At 43.8% G+C, this 18,846-nt stretch overlaps 1 protein-coding gene across 1 annotated transcript in view; it reads right to left on the bottom strand.

The window, feature by feature from the left end:
• Positions 1-17,806, bottom strand: part of SLC2A12 (solute carrier family 2 member 12) — a 55,074-nt gene extending 37,268 nt beyond the window's left edge. Inside the window, exon 1 of the mRNA XM_078054706.1 lies at positions 17,495-17,806. Coding sequence (XP_077910832.1) covers positions 17,495-17,609 — 115 coding nt within the window. The 5' untranslated portion in view covers positions 17,610-17,806. The remainder of the gene's footprint in view (positions 1-17,494) is intronic.
• Between the last annotated feature and the right edge of the window lie 1,040 nt (positions 17,807-18,846).

The raw sequence follows: 18,846 nt of genomic DNA, 5'->3' as shown, positions 1-18,846 counted from the left end.
AACAAGAACACTGTTTCGTTCCTGCTTTGGCGTTGGATCAGAAATTCAGACAGCCGGGTTCCTCAGGTCCTGCTGCAGGCCGTTCTCTAAAAGCAAACCTTTGAGGCAGAGTAGAGAGGATAGGAGCCTCAGGAAGTGCTAGAGGCTTCAGTTGTGTAACATGGGAGAAAATGAAGCACAGCCTCCAGGAAACCTGCCCTCATGTCTCCTTGGCCACATCCGGCCACAGTTGGCCCTTGTTGAAACAGAAGAGGGTACTGGGTGTGTGTGTGTGTGTGTGTGTGTGTGTCTCAAAGTTAAGATTGTACCAGAAAGAAGGAAGAAAGAAATGGATGCAGGGGAGGGAACCAACAACATCCATTACTTGCTCTGAGTAAGGAGGCAAGGGAATGGAACTTGGGGGGAAGAAGAACAAAAGGAACTTGATACTGTTTTACTATTTTAATGTTAAAAACTGAGGGAAAAGAGCAAAATGTTAGCAGTCATTAATTTTCAGAAGTAGGTATGTGGATGCTTATTATATGTTTGTAACTTGTCAAAAATAGAAACAAAACAAAACAAAAACTAACCAAGGGAAGAGCACTGCAGGCACAGGAAACAATAGTTTGTAAGGCGTGACACAGGAAAGCATGTTTTTGGAACTGTTGGGCAGCCAGTACATCATATGTGGGGCACAGCAGCTTGGAGAGGTAAATAGGATCCACTAAATTTGTATAGGGACAGAGGGGACACTTCAAACAGGGTCCTGCAAGTCACAGTGATAACTTTTTATGGTTTTTCAAGTATAAAGGGGCAATGCACACTGAATGGTATGGGGGCACTGATGCCAAGTTTCTTCCTGTTGGGTGCAGACTGGTTCTTCCAGGAGCAAGACTGATAACAGAAAGGAGTGTGTTGCCTTAGAGTTAACAAGAGATGATGGTAGCTTAGACTTGGATGTTCAGAGTAGACCTTGAGACAAGTAGACAGATCCAAGGGAATTTGGAGGTAAAAATGACTACACTTGTTCATGAATTAGAGTTAGAAGGTAAAGAGGTGGGTCGGAACCCAAGAGGGCCCCATGATTTGAGCGATTGGTTGGGTGATTTTACAATGTTCAATACCCTGTATACAGGCCTATATATTGTTCAAGGCAATATACTGACCGAAGGAAGACTGAGAAGAGAACTGGTTATGACTGGGGGTAAAAGGAGGAGTGGAAATCAGAAGTTCTGTTTTAGATTTACTGAAATGTTTTAATTGTTTTATCTATAAGACTTTCAGTTAAAAATGTCAATTCAGACTAATATACAGATTTGGAGCTTAGGAGTTAAGTCAAGGCTGGAGATTTGTATTTGGGAGTCAGCAGCATGTATCTGGGATTTAAAATCATGGGAATGAATGAGATCACTTAGGCAGATAAACAGAGGAGCAGGAGAAGCAGGAATAGGACTGGGACCTAGGGAATGACAACATTTAGAAGAGGAGACAACAGTAAGGGAGATGGAGAAGAAAAGAACTGAGATGTGTATAAAATGGACTAGAAATGTGTGTGGGCACACATTTATCACAGGCTGAGCGAGGGCCATTTAACCCTGCCATTTCAGGGGGTTAAAAAATGCTGTTCAGCTCTAGGAAAAGAAGCAGGTCAAATAAAGTTGGTCTGAATCTCTTCCCATCAGAAATATCCAAGGCATTTTACATCTCCAGGATCCTGGGACATAGGTGACTTCAAAAAATAAATCTAAAAAGGACTGAATATTTAAATGGAGAAACAAATAAAAATGCAAGAATCCACGATAATATAAAATTAATTTATGAGCATGTGGACATAAACGATTAAATTGAAATTAAATCAGTAATTTATCTAGCTAATCAGAAAACAAATATTTAGTACCAGTACATGGCAGACTTTTTCCTAGGTACTGGGAGGCATATCTGTAGCATTGAAAGAAACCACGTGTAGTTACATAGTTGCCCCCCAAGAAACTTAACATTCTAGTAATATCTCTATTATCTATCATTTATTATGTACTGCTTTAATTTTTACTTGCAAAATGACTTTAAAGTACTCTCTTAGAGGTTCATTCATGTCCTAAACTTCCACATATTTTCCCTCATTGTGATCTTAAAATCCTCATATTTCACACACACATACACACACACACACCCCAAATGTGGTAGAGCAACATATTTCTCTACCACAAGGAGAATCAAGTCAAATTCTTACATTTGGATAAGAATACTGTATTACTTCGTATCTCTGTCGTTATTCATTTTATCTATGTTTGACATATTGATTAGCTTCTGTGCTTTGGCAATTGGTCTCTGATATTCAGATTAAAGAAATGAGTGACATTGGAGAATGAAACACTTATAAGGCAGATTGAGGGAGGCACCCCAGGAGGGGATTTAGAGGGGATACTGGGCAGCATGGGGATACTGAGGTAAGGACATGGCGTAACAGATGTCGGAACTGCTTGAGTAGCAGAAGATTGTCCTTGCCACCTTGCCCTTCTCCTTCCCTTTCCTAGTTTTCCCCCTTTATTAGGTGGGAAATAGGGCTTCCCTACCAAAAGAAAGACCCCTTGAGATACAAGAGTCCCTTCCTTTGATGCTCTATCATCCTACTTCAGGGCTGGATGTTCTTTGAAAAGGCATTCATCGTAATTCCTCATCCTACCCTCTCCTTTAGCTCAGAGTCTGAGGTGGTGAGTTAAGGAAGAGCGGGTGTGAGGGGTGGGGCAAGTCACAAGCCTGCTTCTTATATTGGGGGGGGGTGGTAAATGCTCCTGACAGGAGAGGGATCCAGTTCCTTTGTCCATTTTCTGGACTTAGCATCATATGCCTTGTTCTTTCTGTCAGTGATCACGGGACATGGACAAATTGGGATGTGTGCAAAGGTTATGGAAACCATCCTAGTTTGTCAATGTCCCTCTGGAGACCCAGCAGCTAAGAGTATAATTCGTCAGAGATATAATAGAATTATTTCCTTATGAATTACTAAAAACTATTTGTATAAAATTACAAGTTCTAAAATAATTTTATATATCAAATTATCTATCTATCTATCATCTATCTATCTATCTATCCATCTATCTATCATCTATCTAGGGGGTTGGCCTTTAAAAGCTTAAAAAGGTGCACTAAGACATTCTATGACCCTATTCCCACACGGGGGGCCTACCAACATGGGTTATATGCCACAGAATTAGGCCAAGATCTTAACCATCTGTATCTTATTTGAGGGGTTTAATTTCCCTGTGATGTGCTTTAAGGGATACTGATCAAAACAAATTTCACTCATCTCGGTACTGCTAGTTTTTACTGCTGACGTTCCGATACAGTCTTCACGATGCACATTTGGGATTTTGAATCCAGCAGCCTGTGGAAGGTTAGCTCCTAATGCTCCTGGGATTGTGGCCCTGTGACACCGTGGGACTTCTACCACCGGACAATTTCCTGGGGCAATTTTATCATATAAAAACAATGAAGAGAGGGCGCCTGGGTGGCTCAGTCGTTAAGCGTCTGCCTTCGGCTCAGGTCATGATCCCAGGGTCCTGGGATCGAGTCCCACATTGGGCTCCCTGCTCAGCGGGAAGCCTGCTTCTCCCTCTCCCACTCCCCCTGCTTGTGTTCCTGCTCTTGCTATCTCTCTCTCTCTGTCAAATACATAAATAAAATCTTTAAAAAAAAAAAAATGAAGAGAGACATAAAAAGTGGGCTTTTTTTCTGTCTACTTTTTGGTTGATGATGAAAAAAGCAAGGCATTATCCTATGGGTGCCAGAAAGGAGATCTAACATTTCCAAGAAATCTGGCCACGAACAGGAGGAAAGAGCGAGTGGCAGGAAGGTGGGGTTTATGTTTGCCTGAACACAGATGGCAGAGTTTGGGCAGCTCACTGGACCCAGAAGAAGCAGCCTGAGCTAAAGGAGAGGGTAGGATGAGGAATTACGATGAATGCCTTTTCAAAGAACATCCAGCCCTGAAGTCAAACACTTTGCACTTCACTTTCTTGGTGAAATTTAGCATTTCCATCCGTTTTGCTCATGGCCTTGCCTCACAGCGGCCCTTCCTTCACATTCTTTTTCCCCAAAAGGGCCACGGAGACGTCTCAGCCTTTTGCAGACATCACAGAAACCACTTGCAACTGGTACTGCAGGCCCTTTGGCTCATGCCTCCCTCTGTCTTGCTGCTTTGCTAGAAGACCAGCAGTGTTCCTTTTGGTGCAATGCTGATTCCATAGCAAGGTAAGAAAGTAAAACCGCTCATGGGAGATGCAATCGCAAGCAAGGGGCTTCACGTGAACACCCTGAGACCCACACAGAGGACACAGAGGGCAGGAGCCTCCGCAGGCTCGGCCAGGCCACAATGGCTGCATTGTCTGTCGCTCGTGGTGACTCACAAGAAGCCACGCCGTAACTGGCTCACACATGAGACACTCAGTTTTCCATAATATTTGAGTTTCTGCCAGCTCTCTGCTTTCCTTTCTTCCCCATATGCCTACTACAGCCTACGTACCTAATGGACACACAGCGAGCACTTGCCCGCTCACTAAATCCTACAACACACGGCGGAGCGTGCGCACACAGGTCCTTCTGGCTGGCAGCCAGGGGGCTAGACAGCTTGGCCCGTGCGAATGCCTCAGGAATTGAGAAGCCCCCCTACTTCATGTTTTGCTCAAGAAAAACCTGCAGTGGCCCCCAAATGGCCTTGCAGATGTGGCCTCCCCCTTTCTCCACTCCTCCTCCCTGAGTATCTTTCATCCCAACTCATCTTCCAAGAGTCATCTCAAGCGCCACCTCCCCCAGGACGGCCACCCTGCTCTGCCTTATTCTGCAGCCTCACCCTTAACCCCTTGGTGCTCCTCCTGCCCAAAGAATGTGTTTCTAGGGCACCTGTCATCTTTCACGGTGCTCATTTATTTATCCATTTGTTTTCTCCTGTTAAACCAGAAGTCCTTAAAGCCAAGAACTCGGCTTTCTTTATATCTGTATTCTCACCTCTGGTCTTTGACACAAGGTAAATACTCAATGAATGTTTGCTGAGTGATTGAATAAAAGAATGAATGATAACAGCCCTCCAGAATACGGATCCTTGGTCCCCTGCTCCCCAAGGTTCTGTCAGTAGACGAAAATGAATGCATCGTATTATGGAACAGTCCCCCTATACAACTTTATATTTACGTAAATGCTCAGCATTTGAGCAGCACAGTATTAGCGTTTCTATAAAGCTTTCAGCACTATTATTAGCTTGTTAATATAGCACCACTGTAGAGACCATAAATTGTTTCATTATCACTTATATATTTATACTTTACGAAATGGCAGCCCCGTGCACAGACTTATTCTCTAGACGTTCAGACTGTATGTAGCAGCCCCATCGGGGACTCTGGTTTGCAGGCCCCCCAGGAGGCTCCAGGCACCAGCTCTTCAGCAGCCCATCCCCACCACTTGCTGTTTCTGGAAAATGCCATGCACTGTCCCAGACTTGTGCTTCTCTTCAAGCTGTTCCCCCTCATGGCATGTCTCTCCCTGAACTTCAGAGCCTAGGGAAATCTGAGTCATCTCTGAAGATACAGTTTGAATCTCCCCTTCTCTACAAAACCTTTCCAGACGACCTCTCTTTGGTTAGCACTGATCTCTCTTCTCTCCTTGCCTTTCCTTCCGTGGCCTCACAGCACCCTGGATTATATTTAGTTATGCCAGTCACCTGCCTTAGATCGGGAGCTCTTTGAGAGTAGACGTGTCACCATTAAGGGACCCACACAGGCCCTGACGCGAGAGCTCAGTAGACTACTGGATGTCACGTGAAGGAGGAGTACTGGCTCAGCCAGAGAGCTCCCCCAGACCCATGAGAGTTGAGGGGTGCTGTCCCACCAGCAGCCAAGGGTCCCAGATGCTGCCTCTTGGCCCTAGACCACGTGTGAGGCCCCCTGCAGTGGTAAATACTGGGCACCAGCCTTCATCTAACCACTCTCCCCCTCCTCGGCCCCCTAATCCTCTTTAGCATACAATGAAACTCAGCCCGGTGGAAAATTTGGCCTCCCTCTACACCTGCTAGCGTTTGACCTTTCTAAAACAAAAGGATAGGAACTTTGTTTTCTTTTTCATTTTTCAAATCTCAGGTTTGATTCAGTAGTACTTGTATGGACACACGTTCCTGAAACCAATCTTCTCTGACTTCCGGGGGCTGGGCAGGTACACAGAGGGAACATCGCTTACACGGGTTTATTCACCCTTCGCTGGTTCTTGCTCTGTTAACTCTCTTCTTCTGCTGATGACATGTAGGACTTTCCTTCTTTTCTTTCTTTCCTTCCACTCATTTGTCTTTCCTTCCTCCCCTCTTTTCCTCCTTCAGTGTGGGACTTTCACCAGGATGAATCTGGGCGCTTGCTTCTTCCAAATTCCGCTGCTACTACTTGACTTCTTCTACTGAGAAAAGACTCCTAGTGTTTGGGGTTTTCCCCCTATTTGTTTAGTAATAATTATTTATGTGTTTGCTATATATATATTCATCTCATTTCCTATCTCTGTCTTGTCCTTTCTATGTGCACCTAGAACAGCGTCTCCCATTTATCCTCCATGTCACAGATTTCAGATCATAATTCTGCGCCTGTGGCTTTCGCGTCCTCACATTCATTACAGTTTCACACAGGTCTGTCTGCACCTCCGTCCTCGGCCCCATCTCCACCTCGATTTATTCCCACTGTCACACGTCGTCCTAGTCTCTTTTTTCAGAGTCCACTTTTACAAAAATTACAGAGAACAGAAATCAGATGCTTTCCACAACTGATGTATGTTCCCTTAAAAAGAAATCTTAAAATGCAGCCCTTGCCTTTGTTTTTAAAATGGCCTTGCCAATGGCCAGATTTGCTGCCTTCTCTTTACCCAGCCCCCAGATCAGTTATGATATTTTTGACTGTAAGAAACCAAAACCTAAAAAACAAGGGTTTAAAATATTGTGGCATTTACTGTTTAATTAGCGAGAAGACCAAGTTGAGTTTGGTATCTCCAAGGATTCACACTCTTTCCATCCTTCTGTTCCTGACTCCTCAGAGGGTTGGCTTTTGTCCCTGATTTGTCACCATATGTGCAAGGTGGCTGCCGCAGCTCCAGGCATAAAATTCCCTCACAACCAAATTCAAAGGCAGGTGACAATGGAAGAAGGCTTGGGGCAGGCCTTTTTCCTTTTATCGGGGAGGGAACTTTCCAGAAGCACCGTGGAAGATGATGGGTTTCAGGATATGCTACCCCTAAAACGTGATACCTTGGCTAATTGGGTATTTTAATCTGAAGGAGTTTGAGAAAATGGCAGAAGCAGGAGGGTCCCTCTGACCTTCCCCCTGCCCTTCTCCCCTGAAGCAGGTAACAAACCGTCACATGAGAGATGCCTTCCCTACACCCAGAGGAAGGGAGCAATCTTATCTCTGAAGACACAGAGAGGCCATGAAGGATCCAAACACACAGGCCTTGCCTCATACAGCTTGACCTGCCATATTACTCCATGGCTGTCCACTCTTCATCAAACCGAGTTTACAACCACTCAGGCTTAGCCTTTTCTTATAGTCTTTATTTCCTGGCGAAGGCTCCCGTGTCATGTAGAACCTACATTAAATACGTTTGGATGCTTTTCTCCTCTAATCTGGCTTTGCCAGTTTAATTCTCAGACCCAGCTGAAGACTCACCCTAACGTCTCATTGGCCAGAACCAGTGGGTTCCATGGTCCATCTTGGCAAGAGTGACTGAGACGTGAGTGTCGAATATTTTAGTTCTGCAGAAAATGAGGAGGGAGTTAGCGAAGCTGTTGGGTTTTCAGTGTCTGACACACCTCATTCTAGCCACCAGTTGCAGTTGGGAATCCCTCGTAGCTAGGCTGGGGGGAGCAGCTGATGAGGCAGAGGAAGGCCAGCTGAGGACAAAGCACAAGCTGACACCCCACAATCACCACCCCCAGGTGGGATCTGGGTGACACTCCTCAGGCACTCCTGGCTGCCCTAAGACTAAGAGAAGGAAAAAAACAAAACAAAAACCAAATGGTTAACTAATAGAGATCACAGTCCAAAAAGACAAGAGCTTCTATCAGTTTACAAAATGTCTTAGTGATTTAGAAGAAAAATGCGTTCTTATCCATAACCTAAATTCCAGAAGGAAACTCCCAACTATTTTCATGTTAATGCTTTACTAGAGGGAAAAATAATCTTGACAATGGCAAGGCTTCCAGTGTCTTGTCCTCTTCAGCATACAAAAGTTCTTTAGAAAACCTCCCTTTTCTTTGCATCCCCCAACACCCAAGTACATAATCGGTCACCCCTCACAAACCCAGTGCAGCCCCTCTTTCTGCCCACGGGTCCTGTCCCTGTGCTTTAATAAAACCACCTTTTTGCACCAAAGATGTCTCAAGAATTCTTTCTTGTTGGCTCCGGACCTCACCAACATTCAAAACTGCATTACAGCTGCTGGCCAAATTTCTGATGTCTGGAAGTTATTTTTCTGGTGTGACTTCATTGGACGAAGGAAGGAATTTTTTTTGCTTCCATTTTTTGGTCCCCTGACTAGGAATAAGAGATATCATTCCTGCATGATTTAAAGGGGCCCGTAGTTCTTTGCTTGTCAAAACCACTACCTGCCAAACTAAAACTTCTGGAAGGCACCATTCCAGTGGCTCATCTGGGCTTTGTCCTTTCTTAATACTGATTTCATGTTCCGGAATGCAACGAGCCGCTGTCTTTCCTACCTGCCCAGAGTTGCTGACATCCTGGAAATTGTAGCCCCTGAGAGAGAAAGAGAAGTAACGGTAACAGGATGGCGGGGAAGATCTGACTGTGGAGCAAAACTGTGACCCTCTGCCAGTGCAGCTCCAGGGGTCGTGGGGATGACTTCCCTTTAGCCGGCTCCTGAAAATTCTCTCAATTAGGGATGTCCCGTGGGAGTTTGTGCAAAGCTAAAATTTCACTGCCTTTTATGCATTAGGCCTATGTTTGCATCTTATTTAGGGTTAAATCCTAACGCACCGATGAATATATCTGGCTTTCATGCTTTTGTGATTTTGCATCTCTTTGCATGTTTTTATGGATATTTTAAATAGACAGTTAAGGGGGGCGGGCAGTGAATGTGCAGAACAAACCAGCAGCCCTCTCACCTAGAGATCTCTGAGGTTTCCTGGATGGGGCTCTCAATGTGTGCAAGCTGTGGTGAGCTATGGACATTTGAGAATTAACAAAACCTTTAAAAAGGATCCTCATCCCATCAATGATTAGTGAATGTTGGAAAAAAATAGTAACATATTTGTACTTTAAGCTTTCAAACGTATGCAGACGTGATGAAAACATTTTTAAAAAATTCAAAGTGCCAGTGATTGCACAGTAGGTTTCCGTCAGCCTATATTTTCCAATCAAAATATAAAACTTCGAAGACTATGATGTGAGGATTTAAAGTTGTTGAAGGAATTGCTAAAGGAGTCTACATACTTGAAAATGACTGTGAATCATCCTTAGTGCATTTACAATTTTTAAATTAGGGAAACACAATGGGAAGAAACAAGTAATATTGCAAAGCCTGTGGATGCAAAACTCTTAGGAAGGGCACTTTATTTACTAAACATAAATACCTGGATGGTCCCCTGGGTGTTAAGGGAGAGGTGCATGGAGCATGTTGATAATATACAGGTGGACTATGGGAAAGAGAGAGAAGAAAAAAAGCCAAGATGTTTCATATAATACAAAGGACAAATTTTGGTGCGTGTGTGTGTGTGAGAGAGAGACAGACAGACAGACAGAAACAGAGAGACATAGAGAGCAAGAGAAAGAGAGTTCAAGAAAGAATGGCTAACGGGCGCCTGGGTGGCTCAGTTGTTAAGCGTCTGCCTTCGGCTCATGTCATGGTTCCAGGGTCCTGGGATCGAGCCCCGCGTCGGGCTCCCTGCTCGGCGGGAAGCCTGCTCCTCTCTCTCCCACTCCCCCTGCTTGTGTTCCCTCTCTTGCTGGGTCTCTCTCTGTCAAATAAATGAATAAAATCTTTAAAAAAAAAAAAAAAGAAAGAAAGAATGGCTAAGAATGCCCAGAAAGAGGAGAAATGGAAGAAAAGGTCCAGATAGGTTGTCAAGTTGCGGGGGAGGGGTGGGGCTGGGGCTGGGGAGCCACATAAGGAAACAACAGGGCCACAGCCTATGGGTTTTATATAAATTGATTTACAAGAAATTCCCTATGGCGGATTTGACAGGAGACTTTTAAGAATGGGCCCATCGGATATTTAATTGCCCAATAGCTCTCTTCCAATCGTAGTAATGATCCACAGACAGCTTGTATGAATGGGATTTGAGAATGGGAAGGAAAAAGGGCCGTGATCCACACATGGATTGGAGCAAGAATAAGAGAAAAGACTAGTTGCACGAGGTGAAAGTTAACAATCAGTGGAGACAGGAAGTTGGCACAAAAAGTGATCAGAAGAATCACAAGACTCCTAAGGGACACAGTGTGTGTTTAAGGATGGGCAGAAACGGGTGGAGTGTAAGGAGGCATGTGGATTTAACCTTATAGGGGCTGGAGCTCTGTTTATTGAAATATTAAAAGAATGGTGACCCCAGGAAGCTGCAGGATTTCAACATGCAGGTGAGGCTCTCTAGGGCTCCCTAATTCTGTCCGCACTGTGATCACTTGCAGAGACTGGCTTGGTTTCTCTAAACTGATATGGTCTCTTCCTAAGAATTCTCCCTCTCATGGTACTTAGCACAAAGGTTTCCTGATATGGTCCCTGCTTACATCTTCAGATTCCTTTGCCATCCTCTGGCCCCTGGATGAACTCTGTGCTCTCGTCATACAGAAATATCTGTAGATCCCTGAATGCGCCATTCTCAAAACTGGCACACAAGCTATTTTCTCTGCTTATAATGCTCTCTGTAAACACATTGACCTCAGTTATACCTTCTTGACTCAGCTTCGCTCTACTATCTCCCAGAATCCATTAAAAGCTGGTGGAGGTACCCCTGGGCCCTAGCAGAGCATCATTCATCCGGCTACCTTCTCCATCGTGGGTTCCCTGATCTCTTGTCCTTCTCCACCAGTTGGTAATAAGCGTCTGCATCGCAGGGATGTCTCTTATTCACCACTGGACCCGGGGTCCAGTCTTAGTAGAGTCAACATTGGCTAAACGATCATCTTGTAATTACTTAGATTCTTATCTTTCTGATGAGTTGGTAAAATCTGTAGCCATGGATAATGTCTTATGTCTTTTTTCACTCCGAAGCATCCAGCTCAATAAGTATTACTGAAGTAAAATGTTCTTTAGTTTAGCTGAACAAACACTTAATTCATTTACCCATTTAACAATGAAGCATGTACCATGCACCGGCACTCTGTGTTGGGTGACAGGTTCCTCTGCATAAACAGTGCGGGTGGTCACCGTGAGCACTGCGTTGAGAGATTTCCTGGCTTACATCTGGATTTGATGGCTCAAGACAGTGGTTACTTGTCCCACATGCATGTGATCCCTGATGGAAACACAGAGGAAAGGTGGAGTTCCTACTTCTTATGAGCTGCCCAGTATTTCTTGCACACGGTACTTGCAGTCAGCTCAGAACTCTGATAGGTACCAGAATATATATTTTATCCAGAAACGTATAACCTGATAGCCAAAGACATGTTGCATAGAAAATTAGGGAACCAGCTAAAATAAAAAGCAATAAAGTTCTGAAACTAGTGAAACAGGGACCCCAAATCCCAGATCAGATCACAGAACAGAGCAGGAAGTAGAGACATCAGTACTGGATGGTATTATCGGTCAAGTGGGCAAGACCCTGGATTGGATCTTAGGATACTGAGACTCTGCCCCACATTACCCATGCTTCCTGGAGCGTGTCCCTTCGCTTCTCTCTAGGAAGTGCCTGGGCTGAATGGTGAAGGTACGGTCAGGAATCAGAGTGCCTGATCAGTTACCAGCCAGCTTGTGACATGTCTCTGAACCTTTCTGTTCCTCTGTGTCCTCATTCCCAAGATATAGATAATAACATTACCTACTTCATAAAGTTGCTACGAAAATCCATGAGATAGAAAACTGCACTGGGCATGGTGATGTTTGCTGTTATTCTCTTAGCCTCAGTTTGCTTATCTGTGAACTGGACATAATATTACTTCATTGGGTTGTTTTAAAGATAAGAAGGGATAATAGTAATAGAAGCATTTGACCCACAATAATCATTCAACAAAGATTTGTTTAGTCTGAATCCGTGAGGTAAAATCCCCGTAACAAGAAAATAAAACTTTGAAACAGTCTCCCTTCCTGATAGCGCAGGAAGTAAAACGATACCTTGTTTCCAGCATAACAATTATGCCTTTTCATAAATTCTTGAATTCCTTTGTTTTGGGCAGTACCTACATAATTGGGTTTACATCATGAAAAATTCTTCCTGTGATTTTGCCTTGGGATTTCAACAATTTCGTTGCCCAATGGAATTGAAACATTTCATGAGCTTGGGAATGCTCTCTCACCTTACAAACTGATCTTAATCACAGCTTTTCTCTCTGTAGAAGTCTTGCACACCTGAGGCTGAGATGCCATTTCGGGCTGGTTTCTAACTTAGCAGGAGCACAACGTTTTGGAATCAATAACATGGATGTAACCAACAGCCCCCAGAGCCTCACTATGCCCAGCAGACCTGAGTCATGAGTGTTCCTGAGAAACAATTACTTCCAAGGAAAGCACCAGGTAGCAGCTTAAAGGTGAATGACACTTGATTTACTCAAAGAAAAAAAATACTCCTCTAAGTCAAACAAAGGACTGCATTTTTCTCCCCGATATTTTGGCAGAACAGTATAAAGTGAGTAATTGTTCAAAAAAGAATGAAAGCTACTAAAAATAAAATGATGTGATCATTTATTCTAGTCTTATTATTACTTCTACCTAAATTGTATAGAAAAATAAGTATATCACCGAGGCAGAGCCATTTAGCAAATGCATAAATGACTCTGCTGTGACATAGGAAGTAAAATGATACCAATGAGCCAAAGCAAACCAAACTTAAATTTCAAAGAACGCTATGAATTTATGATTTACTACAAAGATTATATATTTGACTCAAAGTTTCAGCTGGGAAATATCTGGGGCAATTTCCAGTCTTTTGCCTTTAACAGCGATCGGGTACTTTCTGAAGGAAGATGGATTAGAAGTTATCCTTATTTGGTATTTGGTCAAACAGCCCCTTGGGAAGAAGCCCATTCCAACTTTCCCCCTTACTCACCACCATAACTCAGTGTCTTTTTACATGGCTTTCATCCCCTATTTTATTCAATAACTCATCTTTTTGGGGATGACTGTGCATGAGAAAAATTGAACTAGGGAGCCCCAACTCTGCTCCATTCAAGAATCACAGACAGGGACACCTGGGTGGCTCAGTTGTTAAGCGTCTGCCTTCGGCTCAGGTCATGATCCCAGGGTCCTGGGATCAAGCCCCACATCGGGCTCCCTGCTCAGCGGGAAGCCTGCTTCTCCCTCTCCCATTCTCCCTGCTTGTGTTCCCTCTCTCGCTGTGTCTCTCTCTGTCAAATAAATAAATAAAATCTTAAAAAAAAAAAAAAGAATCACAGACAACCAGTGCTCGCTCACACAATCTGAGTAAATAATTGTTTCAACGCTTAGAGGCACGAGCTAATTGCGCACTAATGGAGGGCCACTGGGAGCTCTCAGAACATCTCACACCCTTAGGCTAAATACTACTTAGATTCCTACTATTGAGAAAATGCTACCTACAAAACCATATTCAAGAACTAACTATTCTTGAATGAAAAATAGATTCCCACATATCTACAGCAATTAAAAACAGCATTTTAAAATTGGCCGAATCACCTTTAATTTACACATGTAAATCAGAGTTTCCTTAGGTGGCTCCAGGGTGGATTCATTGTATTTTGAGGGTGTTTGTTTGTTTGTTTGTTTTACAAGCTAATATAAGGAGCCTCACAGTCACAAAAAGCCTCAAATTTAGACTTTTGATGTGATTTCCAAGTGACGTGAAATGCACAATCATAGAGATAAGCTGACTGAAGTGAAGAGAGGTGGTTACCTTTAAATCTAGTCTTATCTCCAGACAAGAGTCTACAGCCCCTCATAGATTCACATGTCTATAAATCCTGTCACTCTCTTGGCAACATCAAGCTGCATACCATCACTTTTTGCTGTTATCAGCCATTAATTTATTAAATATGCGTGTTTTTAAAACACAATCAAACACAGTCACTCTTTGATATATGGAAAGCCTGGAGAAATGGTAATGGCTAAGGCCCTGGGTCTTCCCAAAATGACTGGTTCGTTGTTAGAACTGTTCCTCTCACAACCAAGGCTCTGTTATGAGGTCAGGTTGGTTGGCCTGACTTACTTTTCTCTGGGGATAAGCTTGTTTCTAAAAGTCTCCTCAGCTCTCTGACAAGGCTAACCCTGGGACTCCAAGACTCAGTAAGAGCATAGTAAAAATGCCCTGACCTCAATAACGCGGCCTGCGTAAGCAGAGCAGTGATGGACTTGTGGTTTACTACTGTGTCCCCACCCAGGAGTCTGCTCAGGGATACAAGGGATAGGAACGGAGCAGGGAGACACCTGCCTCAGGTTTTTCCTTTCTCTACCTCCCCTCTTCTCCCTAGAGAGGTGCCACGATGACTTCTCTTACATATTGATCACCTATTCAGCTTTTCCTTTGTCAAAAGGAGTTTCACAGATTTAAACAAGTTTGAGAACTGCCTTTAGCTACTCATCTGATTATCACAAGTGTGCATTTCTTAAGTCTCAGGCTGTGGCATCTTGGATTGGGAAGGGTCTTGGCGGGGATGAAGCCCAGTCTTCCCAACTGGGTCAGTGAGTTCAGTCCTAGTGACCTGGGTTCCAGTACATTCGGCAGCGGGATCTGCCGTGCTGAGAACCTGCATTCATACAATGAATACTGTTCTTGGTTTCGGAACATTTGGGTGGGTGCTGGTAGGGTAGAGGGGGCCTTAAGGAAACCCTCCCCTTAGCCAGTCATTTGAAACATGAAATTAGAAGAGCCTAGGAGACCCATCTCCTGAGATAGAGGAGGAGGCATCCAGCCTCCCAGGCCAGAGACACCACGGTCAGTTTGCACCAGCATTGAGTGAACTTGGGCCAACCACACATCTCTCCCTTGTGTGAGATGTTCTAGCGGCGTACTTTTCTAATATCACCTATACCGTGGTCGGCTCCAGGCACCTGGATTGAGCTCAACCCTGCCTATGACGTCAATTATAATATGTCTGTGAACACTAAAATATTTACTGAAAATATATACACTTTGAGTCATAGCTTCTTGAAAATGAATTTAAGTTCATTAGCTTCTAGTCATTGCAACAAAGCATTCTCTCCAGCTGAAGAAGGGATGGCCGAGCAAGATCTGCCAGCACTTTTTATTGTGCATAAAAGTATTTGAGGGTGCAATCATGAAGTTTAGGAATTTTTGTTTTGATTTGGTTTTCAGTATCTCGAATGATTTAATTATCTTCCCCTGGGTTGTATGACTTGTTCCTCTTTGTGCTTTAATTTTCCCATCTAGGAATATAGAAAAACTTGTATCTTCAAATGTAGGAATAGAATGATAATTATTGAGCATATTTAAATACTCTGAATTTCCTGGATGAAACTATGAAAGTTTAAAATACAAAGAAGTCAAAAGAAGTATTTGACAAGCATTATTTCATTAAGCCTCAACATCTTTATAAAACAGACTAAAGTATAATCCCAAAACGAAGAGCGAGCTTGCACTATGCATTTGGTAGATATATATAATTGCCTTTGGGTACCAAGAGATGTCTCAGAAAATTTAGGAAAATTTACACAAGTAATGTTAAAATGTTTATATTCATCTAAATGTAAACTATAGCACAGATCAAAGTTTTATTCACTTAAGATTTTAGGGAAAATTTCGGCTTCCTTTTGTATATAATAAAGGTTCATTTAGAATTAAATTTAAAAAATAACTTACAGTATTTATCCATTTGTCATTTCTTCAGAACACAAACAGTTGCACTTTAAATTGCATTTTGTGCGTATATTCAATCTTTCCAAACACAAATACTTGTGACCTTACTTCAGGATAATTGTGCACTTGCACAATTTAACCTATTAAGAGTACACCATGCTTTCAAGGCTGTATCAAAATTAAATAGTCCATTTTTAATTGTTGCTGTAGAGCCCCCTCAGGACAAAGTTTCTTTTCTTCTTTGTGACATTATCACCGACTGTTTAGTGAACCTTTTGTTGATTTGGCCACCTCAGCAAGCTCTGCGGCTCTTTCTTTCAGAACTCGGAGAGAACGCTGCGATTCTTTCCATGAACCCTCAAATACAAGGTTCCCTGGGCTGCTCTGAGACTGAGCCAGAGAGCACCTGGGAGGAAGGGGCAGCTCTGCTTAAGAGAGGGACTCAGCCATCCTGAAGGATGGCCCCAGACGTTCATTCTTGAGTAGAAGTGGGAAAGCGGGAGAAAAGCTGAGCAGGGTGCAGGGTAAGGGAAGGCTGACAGCTTCTCATTGCCTAGGAGCCAATCCAAGCCTCCGACAGAGGGGTTGTGGATTCAAGTCCAAGATCAGACAAACCCAGGACACAAACATAACTTTATATATCCATCGCAAGGTGAAAGGTACATGCCTTTTGTATCATTTAGTGTTCTGGACTATTCATGAAATTCCAATCTATGGCCTGGGAATCTATGGTATGGTGAAGGGGAGCAGAGCTGAGAGAGAGAATTAGAGAATTATTTGTGTTTGATTTAATTTCCTATTACGATTAGTTTCTATTCCTTTGAGAACCAGCTAAAAGAGTAGGAAAGGATGGCCAAAAGCTTGCACCATGTTTGTGGGAATTGTGAATGTGGAAGTGAAGAACAGCATTCGGCAGAACAAAGATCACTGAAATGAATTAAAACTTTTTCAGATTTCACCACCGAAAGGAAAAAGTATTAAAGGAACCTCAGTTTGAAAGGCCAGTTGGAAAGAGAGCAGGAGCAAATCAAGCAGATGTTTTAGGCTTGAATTCTTTACAAATTCATTACACACGGAGGCTGGGAACTTAAAAAAGAAAGTTGTGTTGCGTGATTACATAACTAATACTTTCCTGAAGCCTACTGAAAATACTGATTTAAAACATGGTTGTAAATGTCCACTTGTTACAGATTGCCCATTTGTGACAATAAATGAAAAAGTGTGTGTGTGTGTGTATGTTTACACATGGGACTCTCTTGCCGGTCACTCGTCCCCAAATGAACGAGTTCTACATTCTGCCAACACAATCAATGGACCCATCCTGCCAGTAGTGGGACTTGGATCTTCACATTACAGCTCCTTGTCATTCCTGCTCCCACCGGATCCTGTCCCCTTCTCTCCACGCCCCTCGCCCGCTCACGTGTACACACACACACACGCGCGCGCGCACCCACCCACACACACGCACACACGCGCGCACACACAGGAGCGAGAGCCGAGTACAGCTCGCCGCCCCGGCCGGCCCGTGCCTCACTTTACCTCTGGCCCGGGGAGGATGCTGGCCGCCGCCGGCTGCGCCGCCGCCCTCGCTCTCGGCCGCTCTCCCCTTGGGGCTCAGCAGCCCGGGGCCCTCGCGGTTTTCAACAGGTACCATGGTCGCGTAGGAGTTACAGGCGCCCCCGCGGCAGCGCGCCGCCCCGGCTGCCCGCTCTGACAGCAGTGGTCACTTTCCCCATGGTCGCCTGCTAAAGAAGGGCGGAAAAAAAAAAAAAAAAACAACCCAGTGTGATTTGTAACCAACTTTGTTTCTATTTCCGAAGGCTTTGCCCTTTTCGGTGACACAGGCTGTTGCTATTCCAGGCAGCCTATCACAGGCAGTGGGAGGGCCGGGCTCCCAGGATTGTTTTCGCCTTCAGACGCGGGGCTGGAAGCGAGGGGTTAAAAGGCTTGGGGACAGAGCTCAGACCTAGTGTTTTTGGCAATTAGCTTGGGGGGGGGGGGTGCGGGAGGGGGAGCTTGTGTGCCTGCACCTTTGAAAAGAGGCAGAGAAGAGAAACATGCAGCTTGAAAGGGAATGAGGAGAGAGAAGGGCCCAGAATGCTCACAGATGGTATCAGTTACTCTTGCAGAGAGGGGAGCAATTCATGCAAAGACATACCAGAAGGAAAAGTGTGTCAGTTTTTCAGCACGACTGTTCTTCCAAGAGTCGGGACACTTACCATGTAAACAAAGCATAAAACATCTTTACTGTGTCAGCCTGATTTTGCTCTAGGTGAATGCGGTCTGTCCTCTTTCTCTGCAAGGCCTGGCAGACAAATCCAGGCCAGAGACCAAGCGCGCACCGACCCAGACTGCAGAGATTCTTTGGACTTTTTACACCCTGAGATTATAGCAAAGTAATCCCGTTTATCTAAGCGTAGTTGTCTTTAAGAGAGGAACCAACCCTGAATCTTCTGTCAGGTTGTGTGATGTGTGACCATAGCCTGCTTTGGGAGGAGGGTAATTCCAATTCAGAGAGACCAGACTAATGCCCCATTGTGTGCGCGTTAGCGGCCACAGAGAGCTGAGGCAAAAATCAGGGAGTAAGAAGGATTTTTTTCCCCCTGATTTGTGAAATATTTATACAGAAGGTCTTTCGGACTTGTGATATATTACCTCCAGTTATATAGTTAGCAAATCACATTTAGTGAAAAATCTTAGAGAGGAAATTGGGATCATTTTAGAAAATTATTAAGAGTAAAAACTAAAATTTATGGAGAACTTATTATGTGTCAGAAATTGTGCTAAGGACCTTAACTCAGATGATTTTTTTTTTTGAGATGATTCTTTCAAGGAAAAAAAACCCACTTGTGAACAGGTCCCCATATTACAGAAGAGACAGTGGAGGCTGA

Source organism: Halichoerus grypus, chromosome 9 (genome assembly GCF_964656455.1).
Source record: "Halichoerus grypus chromosome 9, mHalGry1.hap1.1, whole genome shotgun sequence".
Taxonomy (NCBI): domain Eukaryota; kingdom Metazoa; phylum Chordata; class Mammalia; order Carnivora; family Phocidae; genus Halichoerus; species Halichoerus grypus.
Note: the sequence above shows the minus strand (reverse complement) of the source record. Positions and strands in the feature narration are given on the sequence as shown.